Source organism: Antennarius striatus, chromosome 22 (genome assembly GCF_040054535.1).
Source record: "Antennarius striatus isolate MH-2024 chromosome 22, ASM4005453v1, whole genome shotgun sequence".
Taxonomy (NCBI): Eukaryota; Metazoa; Chordata; class Actinopteri; order Lophiiformes; family Antennariidae; genus Antennarius; species Antennarius striatus.
The window spans coordinates 5,424,677-5,441,369 of NC_090797.1; the positions used below are offsets into that span (position 1 = coordinate 5,424,677).

Genomic DNA, 16,693 nt, shown 5'->3' on the forward strand with positions numbered 1-16,693 from the left:
CTGTGCTCCCAGATAATTTGCATACTGGTCGTTTTATTGACACTTACAAAGGATATCACAATTTTATTGGAACAAATATATTGCATCCAAATGAAAAAAATCCTGTTTGGTTTAAGTAAATTGCAGATATATATAATTACTAACCATCAATAACATATATGCATTTAATGTCCTTGATAGCACCGTCCCAGTCAAACCACAAACTGAAACAACAAATATTTCAGTGGTTTAAAATCAGCATAGTAGGGTGTAATCAGCTTTATACTGTATATATTATACGTGAACAATATGTGAATAAAATGTTCATTTTCAACATCACTACTCTGTCTGCAAGTCTTTGGATGTGCTATTTCAAGTGAAACAAAAAGTTGTGTAAATCATAGCTTTTGTAATAAAACTCGAGTCATCATCAGTTGGCCAAAGTGTGATTTTGTAAGCAATACAAATTTTACTGAGTGGGGAGTTAGACAGTATTGAGTTAGCCATCTCTGCATCAGCTGGCTGTCGTGCTAACACCTGATTTGTAGGCACAAACATAAACAAGGGTTTTAAGATATTGTGATTTTTATAAACCAAAACAAAGTCAGATATTAATCATAATCACAATACTAGGCAAACTTTCAGACATATTATACATTATTTTGAATTGGAAAATGTTTTTCTCTCTAGAATTACAGCATTTTCAAGCAGATATCTGCCAGTCCAGCACAAATGGAGTTAAAACTTTAATCAAGCTCAGATCTATATAAAAAAAAAAAATTAAGAGTAGAGAGAAACAGCCTCAACACAGTGCTTTAATTGTTAATAGAAGAGTAGACTACTTTAAGTTAACTATCTATTGCTTCTTGTATATGATTGCCTTTCATAACTTCAGTCTTCTTATTCTTTCGGCTTTTCCCTTCAGGAGTCGCCACAGCGAATCAGTTGCCTCCATCTAACTCCGTCTTCTGCACCCTCTTCTCTTACACCAACTACCTTCATGTCCTCTTTCCCTATATCCATAAACCGCTTGGATTTTAATTACGGTACAGTAAAATCCAAGAAATCCAAAACAAAACAACCTCATAAAAAAACATGTTTAAAGTCTTTGTTTTAGCTTATCAGCAGAATATTTTTGGTGCTGATTATTCGCTCAAACTTCTGAATCAGGTTTCAAATGAAAAGTGTACTTTTTCTATTCATGTCTTGTTTTCATAAAATATTTTTCTGTCACTGTTCTGGTGCTATATGATTGACTTGTACCTGTAAAAGTATTGTACCTGACTTACATTTTTATACATTATAAGACAACAGTGATAAAAACTAATGTAAAAAAATAGCTTTATGAGTAGGTAGTTATAAAATTTTGCATATGAGTAAAAAATGTTGGTCACATTTTGTAATAATAATCTAACACATGATAATGGTGTATTAATACTTTGATACATAAGAAGTAATAATTTGGCATTACCCTGAAATTACACAGTAATAACACGGTAATGGTCGTTTAAGACCAGAGTTGACATTTCAGGATAATAGATGGAAAACAAAGGTCAATACTAAGGAAACACATTTAAAGACAAGAATAAGGAGAGACTATTTTTTGACTTTTTGAGCCATTCTGCACACCGTAGTGTCCTGCAGCTCTTTCATTTCATCAGTACCTGTCAAACCCTGCTGGGTTCCTCCATCATCATCTTCTCATTTGCTTCATCCGCCCTCCTGTTTGGCTGCGGCCGTGCCTTGAAGATGACGTATTTACACAGAGTGAGAATCGGCTTGTGTGGCTTAGCCTGACGCAGATCTGCAGAAGGTGTCGTCATGTTTTTGGAGTTCTGATTGGGAGGAAGGAAATTTGATTATATGTTATATATTATATACCATCACAGCATCACAGATGACAGGATGGAAATCAAATTTTGAAATTTGAAACTTCACTTTCACTCACCTTACAAAGTGAGACTACTATGAATGCTGGGATGCAGATCAGTGGAGTGATGATGAGTAGACTGCCCACCACACTGCTCCATTTCCCAGGCATATAATCATAAACCATGAAAGGGTATGTGTCTGACAGGTTATACAACATCGTGAGCTGAGGGACAAGAAATGTTCAAGTTAGAAGTATAATGGTTTGGACTGGAATGAGAGCTGTCTCAAATGAATAAAATAAACTGTTTATGTGATGATATACAGTACAATATATTACATACAATATCCTACAATTCTACTTCCTGTTTAAGGACAATGCAACAACAGTTGCTGTTTTGACTACTGTAAAATGATCAGCAGCTGTGTAAATTATATGTACAGTACAGACAGTACGTTATGATCTTGTACTAATTTATTAAACCGGGCAGTATTTCTGAGGTCAGGTTTCGTACTTAATGATGTAAAATAAGAATACGGCTCATGCAAACCACAAATCGAAGATGATGGAAAGAATCAAATGCAAATGCAACTCGTGATGGAGAAAAGAAATATTTGCTTAGAAAAACATTCTAAAAGTCTAACTAAGATACAAAGAAGGACATGTAGATGAATGAGCAGATCTGATGTGTCTGTATCTCACCCCACAGATGAGCGGTGTGACAAACAACCAACAGTACTTTATCACAGGGAATGGCCGGTACCCAATCATGTCCTCTATGTTGTCAAGGAAACGGTCCACACCTGCAAAGTCATAGATAGGAGTTGGTGAATCAAAGGGAACAACATGGTTTGGTTTTACAAAGGAGGCTCAGAAACACACTATGTGTGATGATGAAGACATCCTGTTAACATTTCCATTTTATAAAGTATAATGCTTCAACTCCAGTAGACTTACCATACAGTAGACTAGATTTATGTAACAGCTGTAGTTACTTTTCAGATTAAAACTTTAGATCAAATTGTCAACATTATACAAAGTACTTCAAAGTATACCAAAACCAGCAATATTACTGTATTACAACTCAAGCAAGTTGACAGTTCATCAACGGGCTCACACATGGAGTCACTAATTCAACTCTATTGCATGTATTGGACTGTTGAAGGAAGGATCCTGATGAGATCCACTAAGGGAGAACATGCCAACTCCACCATACTGCCCATAATTATGTACTGCATACTAAAAAGAAGTTTAAAAAAAAAAGAAAAAAAGAAGTAAATTCTGATTCAAATCCTCCACCATCCTCTATATTTTAGATATCATTTTGCTTTTACTTTTTTGACTAATATATATTGAAACATTTGCATGGGAAGCATGGAGTGAAATACAAGTAAACAATTAGTTGGGTGGAGGTGGAGGAGGAGGAAGATATCCAGGGAAATCAAATAGGAGTTTAATCTCAGTTAAAAACGGAGTGAAGAAGAGGAGCAGAGGTGAGGTTCGGGGAAGTGGGGGAGGAGTGAGACGGAAATGAGTAAGCTTCTCACTGTGAGCTGCTAGAGGTGAGAGGTGAAGAGAAGAACAACAGAATGTAGGACGAACATTGAAAAACAGGAGGGAGCTGAGAGGAGATCGGTCAAGGACATGACCTGGCTGATGGAACAACACAGATTTGCTTTTTGCAAATGAACAATAAGGGAATCCTTTCTTTTGATGTAACCCAGTCTGAGAGGCAGAGAAGCTGAAGGAGTGGATAAACAATTCAAACCCATGGAAAGAAGCCACAGCAGAAGCCAATTGATATTTCACCCTCTGTCAGTTTGCAGCAGATGTGCAGCTGGACCCAAATTCAATAGAGCCACTAGTTTAAGGAGTTGGAAAGAAATTTTTAGAATCCCTAGATTGAATATAGGTCATCACAGATTCCATGAATGTAATTCAAAAAAAGGAATGAGAGATAAATTAGTAATTGATTTTATTTAAAAATACTTGACTATGCTATTAATTAAAAAGAAAGACATTTCTACTAATCATCTGACCAAAATAATCAGATTCATTCCTTTTATATATGATGTTTGTGAGAGTTGGCATTAAACCAGTAACATTATGGGTGATGGAAGTGAGAAAAAAAAGTGTTGAAATTGAAGATGGAACTGAAATTAGATCAATTGTATTTTCATACTAAAATTACCATCCAGAAAAGCAAAAGCAAAATGACATGAATGTTTTTATTTGAGTGAGGCAGAGAAGACTTATTTTCAAATTTAGGGGTTCAATGGAGAAGCGTATCCACTTTGTGAGTCACGGGTGTTGCTGGAGCCTATCCCAGCTGGCTTTGGGTTAGAGGCAGGGTACACCACATCATAGACAACCATTCTCGCACGCACGCACACGCACACGCACACGCACGCACACACACACACACACACACACACACACACACACACACAATTTTGTAGTGCTCAATTCACCTAAGCTGCATGTTTTTGGGGGTGGGAGGAAGTCAGAGAACCTTGAGGGAACCAATGCAGACAGGGGGAGAACACATGAACTCCCCACAGGAAGTAATTAAACCCACAACCTTGACTCCTCGGTGTGTAACACGTTGCTTGCTATGCAGTCCAGTAGATGGAGCACTTCCTGTTCCATTAAATAATATGTGTTTTGTTTATTTAATATCTTATAACTGTCCAATTGCATTTTTTTCATTAAGACAACTTCAATTTTCTCTAAACAGAAAGAATTTAGTTAGATTGTGTCATAACAATACAATGTTGGATGAGGAACTTTAAAAAAAAAAAAGACCTGTGAATTCCATGATTTTAGCAGTCATACTGTGGTGAATGTAATAAGGATGGAAAATAAAGTATTCCGAAAAGAAAAAATTCTGATCTCTTTTGGTAACTAGTGTAAAAATAGTGCACTGCTGATGAAACTGACATTATATTAATACCAAAACCTGCTATACCTAAAAGCTAGTTTTCCAATCATTTTCCAATAAATGCGTTTCATGAATAGTAAATGACTGTCATATGCACTGCATATTAAAAAGAAGTGTGTAGTGCAGTGATTACAGCCAGCGGTGTGACTTACCATACACCCAGGCAATGACGATCGTCTCAAAACAGGCTATGATGAGGAGAGTGATTCCACTGGCCCCATAGGTGTCCATCAGGGTAAAAAGGACAATCCCTCCCTAAAAGAAAGAAATAAGAGCAGAGCATTCTCACATGTCTTGTATCCATGTTAAAATTCAACACTTTTAATTACTGATGTAAAAAGAAGGCCAACAATTTCACACATCACTCTTCCCATTGGGTTGTAAAATATAAATGTTATATAATATTGTGTAATATTTGACAAGACGCCAGCTTCTGGCAGCATTCCTGAGGATTCTTTACTCATTCTTCATCTGCAAAACAATTCACTTTCATAAAATTCCTGGGGTTTATGTGCTGCAGCAGCATTCTTCAAATCCCACAAGAGATTCTCTCTGGAATTCAAGTCACTACAGAACGATCCAGGAGTTCTTCTGAAGCCAAGCCATGGTGGTCTTGTAGGCCTGTTTTGGATCATTATTCTGAAGGTACGTCTGGTGATGCCCAAGTTTCAGATTCCACTCTGACCCAAAGGATTACCTGATGTTTGGTGGAATCCATTTTACCTTCTACACGCAGCAGATTTTTAGTGTCTGAGGAAGTAAAGCATCACCGAGCCACTGTCATGCTTCCCAGTAGGTAATGTGTTCCAGGCTCATCAGTTTGTTTCTTCCTCCTCCAGACATACTTCTGATCCATTGGATCCAAAAACAAACTTTTTGTCACGCCACAGAACAAAATCCCAAACATGGAGCATGGAATCTATTGTAAAATTAGACCTTAACTAAAAAATAAACTTTAGAACACAACTTTTTACAACTATTCATGGTACTGCAGATGTACTTCTTGTCATCAAACAGCAAACATTACCTCAGTGACCATTGGCAGCCCAAGGAGAAAACAGACAACCGCTATGCCCAGGACCAGCAGCTCTCTGGCACATGGCCTCCTCAGCTGACGTGGGAACATGTCAGTGATGGCTGTAGCCAAGCTCTCCACACACACAAACTTGGAGGACACAATGGAATAGATGAACTCAGTTCAAAAATAAAATGTCCTGAAGCTGTAAACGATGCATTAGATTTTGTGTCTACCTGACTGTCGAGGCCAAGGAAGAGGATCATGAGGAAGAAGAGCACAGCCCAAAAGCTTGAGCCAGGCAGCAACGACAGAGCTTTGGGATAGGCAATAAAAGCCAGACCAGGACCTGCAAAAACCACATGAACGCATTTATTTACATATGAAAGTATATTATAGCCTTAATCATTCATGACCTGAACCTCTAATCAAAAGACAGAGCCTAGGCAAGAATGTGGTTTGGATTTCATCCTTTTCATTATCTAATTTAGACCTAAGACATTATTTCAAAAACAAAATTAGAAAAGAGAAAACAAAGTTACAAAGGTAACTTCAAAAAAAAAAAAAAATTAACATTAACCATTACATATCAATGTCTCTGGCTTTAAACCATAAATGAACATAAGATGCCATCTTGTGGACGTTATTGGTTGTGGTCACAATGTGACGATTAGTAATCAATTGATTACAGCGTTAAAAAGCTCAATAAAATTTTTAAAAAGACGCTGTTATTAAACTGAATATATCTCAGTTTTTCATTGTTTTTGAATAAAACAAAACAGGATCTGAAGACAAACTACAGAAAATTTAGCAACATTTTGCATTAGTTCCCATCATTCTACAGATAAATCATTTGACTACATGATAACAATGATTGAAAGGGAAGTAAAACAGATTAATTTTTAAAAAGATTGTGAGTTGCATCCCAGCTGTTCACAGCGACCATTCTGAGATACCGAAAACAATCAAATAAATGATGCAGAGGATGAAAAGGAAGGAACTTGCTTACCAGAAGAAGCGACATCATACATGGACAAGCCCAGTTCATGAGCCATAAATCCCAACACTGAGAACACAGCAAAACCAGCAAAGATACTGGTTGCGCTGTTGAGAAGGCAAAGCCCCAAGCAATCCCTACAACACAGAAAAAACAAAATGTAATAATGATGATGCACCAGGAGTGACATGTTTGTTTTTAATGACACACACACCTGTAACAGTTGTTGTTGTATTTGTTGTAGCTTCCCAGAGACGTCAGCACTCCCTGACAGACGGCGTAGGAGAAGAGCACCTGAGTCCCTGCGTCACGCCAAACCTACAGCGAGTAGAAGAGTGACTTTTGGAACATTTGAGAGGAAACTTGACAGTTGATTTTGTTAAAATAACGCAGAACATATGTTTCCCATCAACATATTTCCTCACAAAGCAATAAAATAATAGTTTGTCATGTTTAAACAATTAACCAGACTTGTAAAATGAGAAACAGATGTCTCCCATGCCTGCATCTGGTATAATTTCTGTGACTGTGTGGCAATGAGACTTATACAGAAATGCGTGCTCATTTTTCTCCACCTCTACCATTCACAATTATGTGTGTGATTGTGCAACAAATGTGTGTTTATCTTGGTACATTCGGGTTTAAGGCTGTAAACGTGTCTGTTTAAAAGGAATTCCTGTCTGAGGGCTCTCGTTCAGACATCATCTGGTTAATATTAGCAGCAGTGCAGCGTTGTCAGGCTCGCCTCCTAAAAGATAAAGCTGGCAAGGCTCCAAAGAAACATAGGGGACCCCTACTCCAGCCCCACGGTGGGCCTGACTCACTCCAGTCACACAAGTAGGACTGACCCTGTCTGAAAGGATCTTCACATGTAACATCGGACAAAGAGGAAACTGTCCTTGATTTAGTCATTGTCGTTGTTCTGCCTTCAGTTACACATGAAGAAAGGAGACTTATTGTCACATTAAACAGACGCCATATGCAGGACAGAACTCTATCACGACTTCTTCTGTGGTTTAAAAACAAAGCAGACACATGCATGAGAGAATCTGACATGACATAACAGTCTAACCCATGAGTGGTTTCACTTGTTTTTCACATTACTCAACATAATGCTCTGTGGGTTTTTTTCCGCCGTTCCCTTTTCTGAACGCAAGGAGACATTCCAACAACCTTGAACAGCTGTTTCGACTAGCGCCCTTTTCTTTTCTTTTTTCTCTTTTTATAGGTTTTTATGCACCATGTACATTTTAATTTAACTTAAAAATAAAAATAAAATGTGAAATGATCAGACACATCTATTTCATTGTTCATGTGATTGAAGTGCAGGATTTCAGTCAAGCAAACAAAGAATGCAATAACTGCATTAAGCAAATCTTACTGGGTAAATTTCAGATCATTGCGCAATGTAAACTGTGACAAACCCAGATTTTTTTTTATCACCACTTGCAAAAATGTTATAAACATGCCCTCAGAGGAAGTGACCCTCCATTCACGAAGAATCTACTAACGGTTAACCCTCCAGCGATCGCCGTGAAGCTGAGAATCGTCATTAACTTTCAAAGGGATGGGAGACAGTCAGAGGGAAGAGCAATGGGAGGATGGTGGGAGAGGGAGGGACGATCAAGACAGACTCCTTTTCTTGTCATGAGGGGTATTTGGCAGCAACAGATTCTATCTTTGTGCGACAGTTGATTTTAGAATCCAGCCTTCATCCACTGTTCTTGTCCCAGTCATCTTAGAAATGTCATGAAAAGATAATAAAGTCACTGGGGTTGTTTTTTTTTTCAATAAAAATTTTAATAAATCACTTGCAATGGTGAATTATTGATTTTGGCTTTAGCTCAAGGTGAAGACATCCTCAGAATGTGTGAGAAAATCCTCCCTGACTGTTTTTACTCCTGTGATGACGTTATTGTGTTCTCAAGCAGAAAGCTTTTCTGACAAACTTCTTACTGAGAGAGGATCTCGGTTTGCTTTTCTTGTGAAGCCCCTGACTTGAGACCGGAAACAAATGTCAAGGCAAAGAAAGAGAAGGGAGGGGGGATGAGCATAACAGAACACTGTACAGTATTCATCCTGTCTGAACACAGAAGAATCTAGTGACAAGAGAAGTCGTAAAAAGACGGCTGATGCTCTGGCAAATTGGAATTCCAATGTTCTAAGTTCTATTTATGGATTCCAACTCTTTCTGCATTAACTTATGCAGTAGTATTTTAGAGTAATATGTTTTGCATTTCTGATATTGCATTTCAAAAGCAACCACTACTACTTCATTAGTGAGGTCTTACATTTGGATCAGCGATCCTTTCAAAATCAGGGATGAGGTAATATTTCAGCCCATCTGCCGCTCCGGGAAGTGTTACTCCACGGAAGAAAATGAGGATCAGAAGAAGGTAGGGCAATGTAGCGGTCACATATACCACCTAGAAAACACGAAAACACATGCAAACAGCAATTTTATAATTTAACATTTCCACACAAGCCCTTGTATTATTTATTTTATGTAGATAAAAGCAGATGATCCAACAATGACTTATTCTCACTTTAACGCAACCAATTTTACACATAAGGCAGACATGGAGCAATATTATCAATATTTTAGAGTCATGTCAGAGGTCAGAGGGCACATGGCAGTTTCCATAGAGACAAAACATTCTATTCATGAATGGGATTATTATGTGGCCTCTGCAGGACTTCTGAGTTGGAAATGGGAGGTGACTGAAACATGCGGGGTACCACAAGGTCATGACCCACAGCACAGACGCAGAGCCTCATACGCTGAGGGCCAGAAGTGATTGTGTTAAGATGCGTACCATGTGAGAAATTGCTAATGGCTTGACATTATGATGTAAAGAATCACAAGATGCGTGGAAATTCAGTTTTCAAACAGCTGTAGGGTTTCTGAGACCAAATACTGAGAATTTGCTATATGTGTAGATATTACAGAGATGTCTTGCAGTTATTTTTGCAAGCATTTGTTGCGACAAATATGAGATATTCATGTTTAAATGTCAACTGCAATAGCTAACAGGATAATGAAATTCAGAGTATTTTCAAAAGTTCAGTTTTCTAGAGAAAATTATGGAATTTACCACACTTTATTTGCCATGACCCAATTTTTTGTTGATGATTTCTATGTGCTATGACCAAATAGTGTTTGTGAGGGAGATTCTGGAAATGCAGTGCAGCAAATTTGAGTCAACTGGTCAAAAGGGATCAGCTGATCAGTGAACACGCTGATGACTTTTCAAAGTTTGAAATCATAGAAAGCTTCAGCAGAAAGTTTGGCATGTTGATTTAAATATTCATACCGTGCACAAGAGGATATTTTGACTCTGGAAACTATTGTAATAAAAAGATGAAATCTAATATATGAGGGATATACTGTAGCTGTCCAGTTGCACCAAAGGAGAACTTGCCTTTCCTGTGGACTTGATTCCTTTAAAGATACAAAAGTAACATATAACCCAGGCAGCCAGGAGACACAGAGCCAGATCCCAGTGCATATTAGTTATCGACATGCCATCTGACATCCTCAACACACGATGACTGTAGGAAAGAAAAACAAAAAAGGACTGTCAGATCTACAAATAACAAACAGAAGAATACATCATTGTACTATACAAATAATACAACGATGTGCAAATGTGTTACACTTCTTTTTCCCTTTGTAAGCTGGAAGACTGCAGTGAAAGCCATAGTTCATTTTAAGTTTGTCCATGACAAAATTAAACAGCAAAAACATCTGCATCATCAATACAGGTACTTAAATCTCACTTTATTTGTGGCTGTTTCAGTTCAAATAAAAGCTGCAGGAGAAAGAGAACATATTGTTCCTATCAAGCAGCATAAATGTGTGTGGCTGAGGGATTTCTTAACATCTGTTAAGCAGCAGCTGGGTTGCAAAATATCTGAAAGTGAAAAAAACAGATTGTAGAAAAGTTTCAATCAGAGGTGGATGGTGAATAAGGAGACGTGATTGTTCATTTTGAAGAATGTAAATTAAAGTTTTTCCCTGCTGGGTTTGGGTGTCATTGGTGGATGTTTTGTTGGCTCGCCGTTACTACCACATTCACTCAGTAAATAATTGCCATTCCGTGTGCATGACCGGTTGAGTCTACAGAATGCTGCAGGCCAACCACACTAAGAAAGTGGTGGTTTTGTCTGCTTGACGTGAAAAAGCACGCGGATGCTTGTTTACAATTAATCAGGCAGTAAACAATAGACAATGGCATGAAAACTCTGTTGGTCTGCCAAAGCATCACGACGGCTTTTCAGTATTCTGGCAGCGTCTTCTCGAACAAACAACTGGTGCACTTTGATCATCATGTTCAATAGTTGTTTCATAGTTTCACAAGTTTTTTGATTCCACCTCTCAATGGACCTTTACTAGTGATCGGTTTCTATTCTACTGGGGTAATGGTCATTCGGACGTTGACATTCATTATCTCAAACAGTTATTGATTAGTGGTCAGTACTGACCACATGCTGGTCAGTACATCTTCAACCTTTGACCCTCAAAGCAGAACAAGGAACAACTGTGTGTGTGTGTGTGCGTGCGTGCGTGCGTGTGTTTCTCACATCCAGAACTCCTCCTCTGGTGAAGTGGATATCGAGAAAATGTCGGTTTCGTTCCTGCAAATATAAAAAGGAATCATTTCCTACCTTCACTTGACATGAAATCAAATGATAATCCTAAAAGATACTGATCCGTGTTTGAGATTTGAACCGAAACAGTCAAGTTCATGTCAAAGGAAGTCGTAGAGACGAGTGTCCACTGCTGTTTGCACTCCTTTTTTCTGAAACACACTTATTTTAATCAATAAATGAAACCTGATAATGATGCATGCATCAATAGCATTTTTAAAAAAAATTAAACACACCAAAAACAAGAATGGAACTCATTCGAGTGTACATTTCTGCCAAGGACAACCAAGTCAATTCAGTGCATCAGTCTAGCTTTGAAGGCCTATCCCACGCTCTTAAGCAAAGTTTTGTTGAAATAAGATCAGGAGATTATTTTTTTATTGAATATTTATTTTAATATACTATATTAAACCCCAACGGGGAAATTCTTTTTTATCTTCTAGTTCTGTTATGCACATATAGGTCCACACACACACGCACACACACATACACACAGACACACACACAGGTATAAGTAGCAAAGCTGGAGTGAGGGGCAGCACCATGGCGGCTCCCTTGGAACAGTTTTTGATGTTGCATTGTTCAAGGGCACATCAATAGGAGGTGAACTGACACATCCCTAGCTATCAGTTCACACGCCATACTGCCCCCCCTTCAGTCCCACAGCCTAAATCTATGGCAGCCCCTTCATCTGGAACTACTGTAATCCAGTATCTTTCCAGATCCATGTGTCCACCTTACATTTCGGTTTGTGGAAATCTGTCAAGTAGTTTGTGTATAATCCTGTTAACAAACAAATAGTCCAAGTGAACAAATTACAGGAGATAAAGACAGATCCATTTGCGGTTTTACAGTTTTTAATGTTATGGGTAAAAAGTCAACCTATTTGTGCTGTCTGATTTAAAAAAAAACTTGGATATTGTGACACTACGTCGAAATGACCTAAAGCCTTATCTGAAATTTAGGACTGCTCAATACTCTGTTACAAAATTACTACCATGTCCACTGATGTACCTGCAATAAGAAAATATTGATGCAATGATCAACATAGCTTTACAGCATCAACCGTTCAAAAGTCTTTCATAAATATCCTTTCACTTACTGCTTAACTAATGAAATAATATGTAAATTACTGAGGTTTAAGACACCGGTAAAGGGATTTTGTCTTTGTTGAAGCCAAGCTACCTTTATCGCCCTGATTGCAGTTGTTATACTGAGCTAAGTGAACAGACATTTGGCTGCATTTACTCCTTGGGAGAGGTAGTGAACTTCTCATGCAGCTTCTGGCAAGAAAGTCGATACCAGTAAGTATATTTCATAGAAGGACAAACTCTTACTCTAACATGCCAATTTTCTTCAATTTTGCACCCAATTTGGTTTTTAATGACTGTTGAACTATAGTCTGATAAGAATTGAGATTTATTAACCAACAAACTCTCATGACAGCATGGGAGTTTTATTAGAATAAAAGAGCGATTAGAACCTCCTTCTCAAAACACATAAATGCACAGGAGAGTCCGTAAAAGCTCACATATCCCACAAAAATCTTTTCATGTATGACATCAGTGATTGTTCATTTAATAATAAACATGACACTTACATGTATGTGTAGTTTTCAGTGAAGTAGTCGGGTGTGGTGATGTTGTTTAAGAATGACCAGTTGGAGTCGGGTTGAAACAGATGTGGGTTGGCGAACTTGCTAATGGAGCTGTGACACAAGTCTAGAGGGAACAGAGAAGACAATGGATGTTGCACTGTTCAAACCATTAAAATGTGGGGGCGCATTCCAATTGCGTTTGCTCTGAAGTCGACAAGAAAGCAAGGAGCACACTACTTATCAAAAACAGATGTGTTTAAAGAAGCCAGTGGAGAATTGTTCCAAAGCAGGTCTTACTAGTGTTCCATGGGTTGTCACATGAAGACCAGGGCAGAGGGCTTTTGAATGAGTTGTACAAGTAGAAGATACCCCAGGCCAACACCACAATGTAGTAAATGTTCAGGTAGGTCACAATTACTTGGGATGCGAGCCCCAAACCTGCAGGACAAAATGAGTTTTCACAGTTAGTGAAAGTTCCTGGCTGCTTTTTTCTTCTTTGTTATACAACAATTCCAGCTGCGTAAAAAGCCAGTTTGGGTCCCCAGCTCCAACACACAGATACATACAGTACATAATCACAAATGATCACATTAGATATGGCATTCATTGAAATGAATTCTCCATTCTTGTGCTATAATGTTTTTCTCTGATTTAAACCAAGATAACATGGACAACAAACCATTGAATTCACAAGGCAGCTATTGTTGAGTTGATAGCCTTTGAATGTTTGTGGACATGGTAAATACTGTACATGGTGATTTCAATTTCAATAAAATTTGTGAACACTTTGTACAAAACACCAAGTGATGTTTTTGTTCTATGATCTAGATCACATGTGTCAAACTCAAGGCCCAGGGGTCAAAGGTCACCTGCCACATCATTTTATGTGGCCAGCAAGAGCATAAAAAGTAAAATAAATAGGTCAAACATGTGCTTTGACCAAAACTACATTTTCCACAACACAGTAATCAAGCCCATTTTAACATTTACAAAAATGTTTTCAACAAAGTTAATGTCCTAACTTGTGTTTGATGTTATTTTTCTTTATTCACTTGGGTAGTTTGATCCTTGATTGATGGACTTCTGTGGGTTTAATAACCTGACAAATGAAAAAGTTAATGTTATAACAGAGCAACAAGTAAACATTTTTTTGTGCAACTGCAATGTTTGTAACTAATAATAATAATAATAATTTAATTCAGAGTTATTAAACAGTAAGGAGGCGTTACATTTATTTTCCATTACATTTAGTTACATTCATAAGTTACATCTGGCCCTTTGTGGACAGCCATTACAGTATACTGAAATGGCCCTAGGTGAAAATGAGTTTGAAACCCCTGATCTAGATAGTAATATTAAAACCTAAATAGCACCCAGAGCCCACAAACATTATATTATGTTCCAAACTGACCATAGAAACCTTTGCTGTCATTATTAATTTGATTATTGTCAAGACAAACAGCATTCCAAAAGTTTGTCCCCCATGATTTAAGTCCACAATGTGACAATGTCCTCTATTGCACATGGTCCACCAAGTTTCATAATAATCTGTCAACCAGATTTTATGTAATTGACAAAAACTGTCCTTTGAGTCTTAGCTTCACCCTTCTACTCCAAAATTCAATGGATTTTTCCCGATCACACTGACGTCCTAACAAGTTTAACAAAAATCTGTCAAGCAGGTTTTGTGCAGTCCTTCAAACAATTTAGGTGGCAAATAACGTTTGGCAAAAACACAAGGTAATGAAAATACCTGTATCTGTATGTATGCAAGCCTGTATCTGTCTTATTTATTCTTGTATAATTCTGCAAAACATCTTTAAGTCTGGCATTTACAGTACCTTCAAACATAGGGCATATTTTCCTCCAGGCAGTCACGCCACCTTCACTGGTGTACTGGCCCAGTGACGTCTCCAGGAAGAACACAGGGATGCCACAGAAGAAGAGGAACACAAAGTAAGGGATGAAGAAGACACCTGTAAATAGATACACATTAAGAAGAATGACTGCAAAATGAGGCAAGATGTACACAAATGTTGGCTTGTGTATGCTGACGTGTACTGAAGAACAAATCCAAGACATATTAAAGGTGTACTGAATTGATTGTGTAATTAGATAAAATAAATAATTGTAAAAAGTGAACATAGACTGAGATTAAAGGATTTTGAAGTTTCATTTCTGAGTGATCTACAGAAGATGTTATCTTAAAAATCTGTTCTGACAAAGTTAACAATGATGGCATAGATGTTAGAAGTATAGAAGTATTTTCTGCAATGCTTTTAGTCAAACCCTGCAGCATTTCAAATATAAATTAAAGCTACTGTAAACCTCCTCCCTCACCTCCTCCATTCTTGAAGCACAGATATGGGAATCGCCAAACATTTCCAAGGCCAATGATTTCTCCAGCCATGGAGAAAATGAACTCCATCTTGTTAGCCCATTTCCCCCTTGGCTGAATCCCTTCCTCAGGAATTCTTTTATCTGGGTCTGAGTCTCCAACAGGGCCCCCTCTGGCTGTTTCTTCAGTCATGATCTCTCACTCTGTTCTATGCAAACAAGATAGACATGAGTTATAAAGTGGTCTCCAAATAAGTGAATATACAACAAGATCATTAAATTCACAGTTTGTACTTATTTTAATAATCCACGCTCATATGTTTGAACTAAGATGAGACAAGCTCTGACAAAGCAGTTATACACCAAATTGCTGACTTAACCTAAATAATCAACTAACTCAAGAAAAAGATAATTTCACAAAAGATCCATTAAAAAAGCATGGAGCCTAAGTTGTATTAATATCCTTAAAGTAAGTGTGAATGCATGCAACTAACCGTGGACTTGATGTGGAACCGACAGCAAATTTTCCTGACTGACTCCCTCGCAGAGTTTTAAAGAAGCTTTATTCTAGAGAGGGTGTGTCCTGAAGGAGAACACGCACACGCTCACTGCTGTCCACACGGACGTGGAATAGTGGGTATATATACATTTAAGGAAAAGTTAAATAATCTCAACGATCCATAACACACATAATTAGAATCGGATATACAAAGATGTTTTATAAGCGTATCATAATCGGAAAATTACTAAGTAATTCTCTAAATGTTATGAGCCGGTCTCCTTTATTTTTTCATTTTAGTGATTATGTTAATCTGCATGTACGTACATGTTTACCTGTAATGTTTATTTTTGTGTGCGGTGGGTTCATAAATGTGCATTGATCTACTGGGTATGTGCATATCTTTTCCAAAACAGCGGAATGAAACATAAAAAAGTTAAAAGGTAGATAAAGGTAGTTAACGCATCATTTCACCACTTCATTATTATTTTATTTTATTTTATTTTATTCTCAACCTTTCAAGCGAACAAACTTGTATACTTATGCACAATTGATTTAAATTAAAACACTAACAAACACTTGTTTGGAAAAAATTTACGTTATTAAAGGCATGAAAGATTGGAAAGAATGACCCGCCCTACTTCGCCTCTGATTGGTTAAGATCTGAATGTTGGTTGGTTTGATTGGATAGGCTCAGGAAATCTGTAGAAAAGTTGGGCGTGTCGTGGCGTCGCCGTAGCAGTATCGTTTGAACTCTGAACCAATCAGGATGACAACGTGTTGACGCAATGCGCCTGACAAACCAGGA

The 16,693-nt window shown here is 37.7% G+C and overlaps 1 protein-coding gene across 2 annotated transcripts; it reads right to left on the reverse strand.

Moving 5' to 3' along the window:
• Window positions 1–15,923, reverse strand: LOC137589182 (sodium- and chloride-dependent betaine transporter-like). 2 transcript variants are annotated; one of them, XM_068306752.1, is made up of 16 exons: window positions 15,881–15,923; window positions 15,390–15,595; window positions 14,891–15,025; window positions 13,347–13,487; window positions 13,053–13,173; window positions 11,387–11,440; window positions 10,225–10,354; window positions 9,094–9,228; window positions 7,017–7,120; window positions 6,815–6,939; window positions 6,042–6,154; window positions 5,818–5,955; window positions 4,943–5,045; window positions 2,552–2,652; window positions 1,928–2,074; window positions 1–1,814 (listed from the first exon to the last, which is right to left on the reverse strand). In XM_068306752.1, the coding sequence occupies exons 2-16, from the start codon at window positions 15,577–15,579 to the stop codon at window positions 1,647–1,649; spliced, it is 1,905 nt and encodes a 634-aa protein (XP_068162853.1). In that variant the 5' UTR covers window positions 15,580–15,595; window positions 15,881–15,923; the 3' UTR covers window positions 1–1,646. The 2 variants fall into 2 exon arrangements, with proteins under 2 accessions (XP_068162853.1, XP_068162854.1); XM_068306753.1 differs by having other exon boundaries at window positions 15,390–15,590; window positions 15,881–15,914.
• Window positions 15,924–16,693: the final 770 nt, after the last annotated feature.

Coding starts and splice junctions, on each gene's coding strand:
- LOC137589182 (XM_068306752.1), bottom strand. CDS start 15,579: ATGACTGAAGAAACAGCCAGAGGGGGCCCTGTTGGAGACTCAGACCCA. Junction 6,940..7,016: donor TACAACAACAACTGTTACAG/GTGTGTGTGTCA, acceptor TCTGTGTTGTAG/GGATTGCTTGGGGCTTTGCC. Junction 5,956..6,041: donor TCCTTGGCCTCGACAGTCAG/GTAGACACAAAA, acceptor GTGTCCTCCAAG/TTTGTGTGTGTGGAGAGCTT.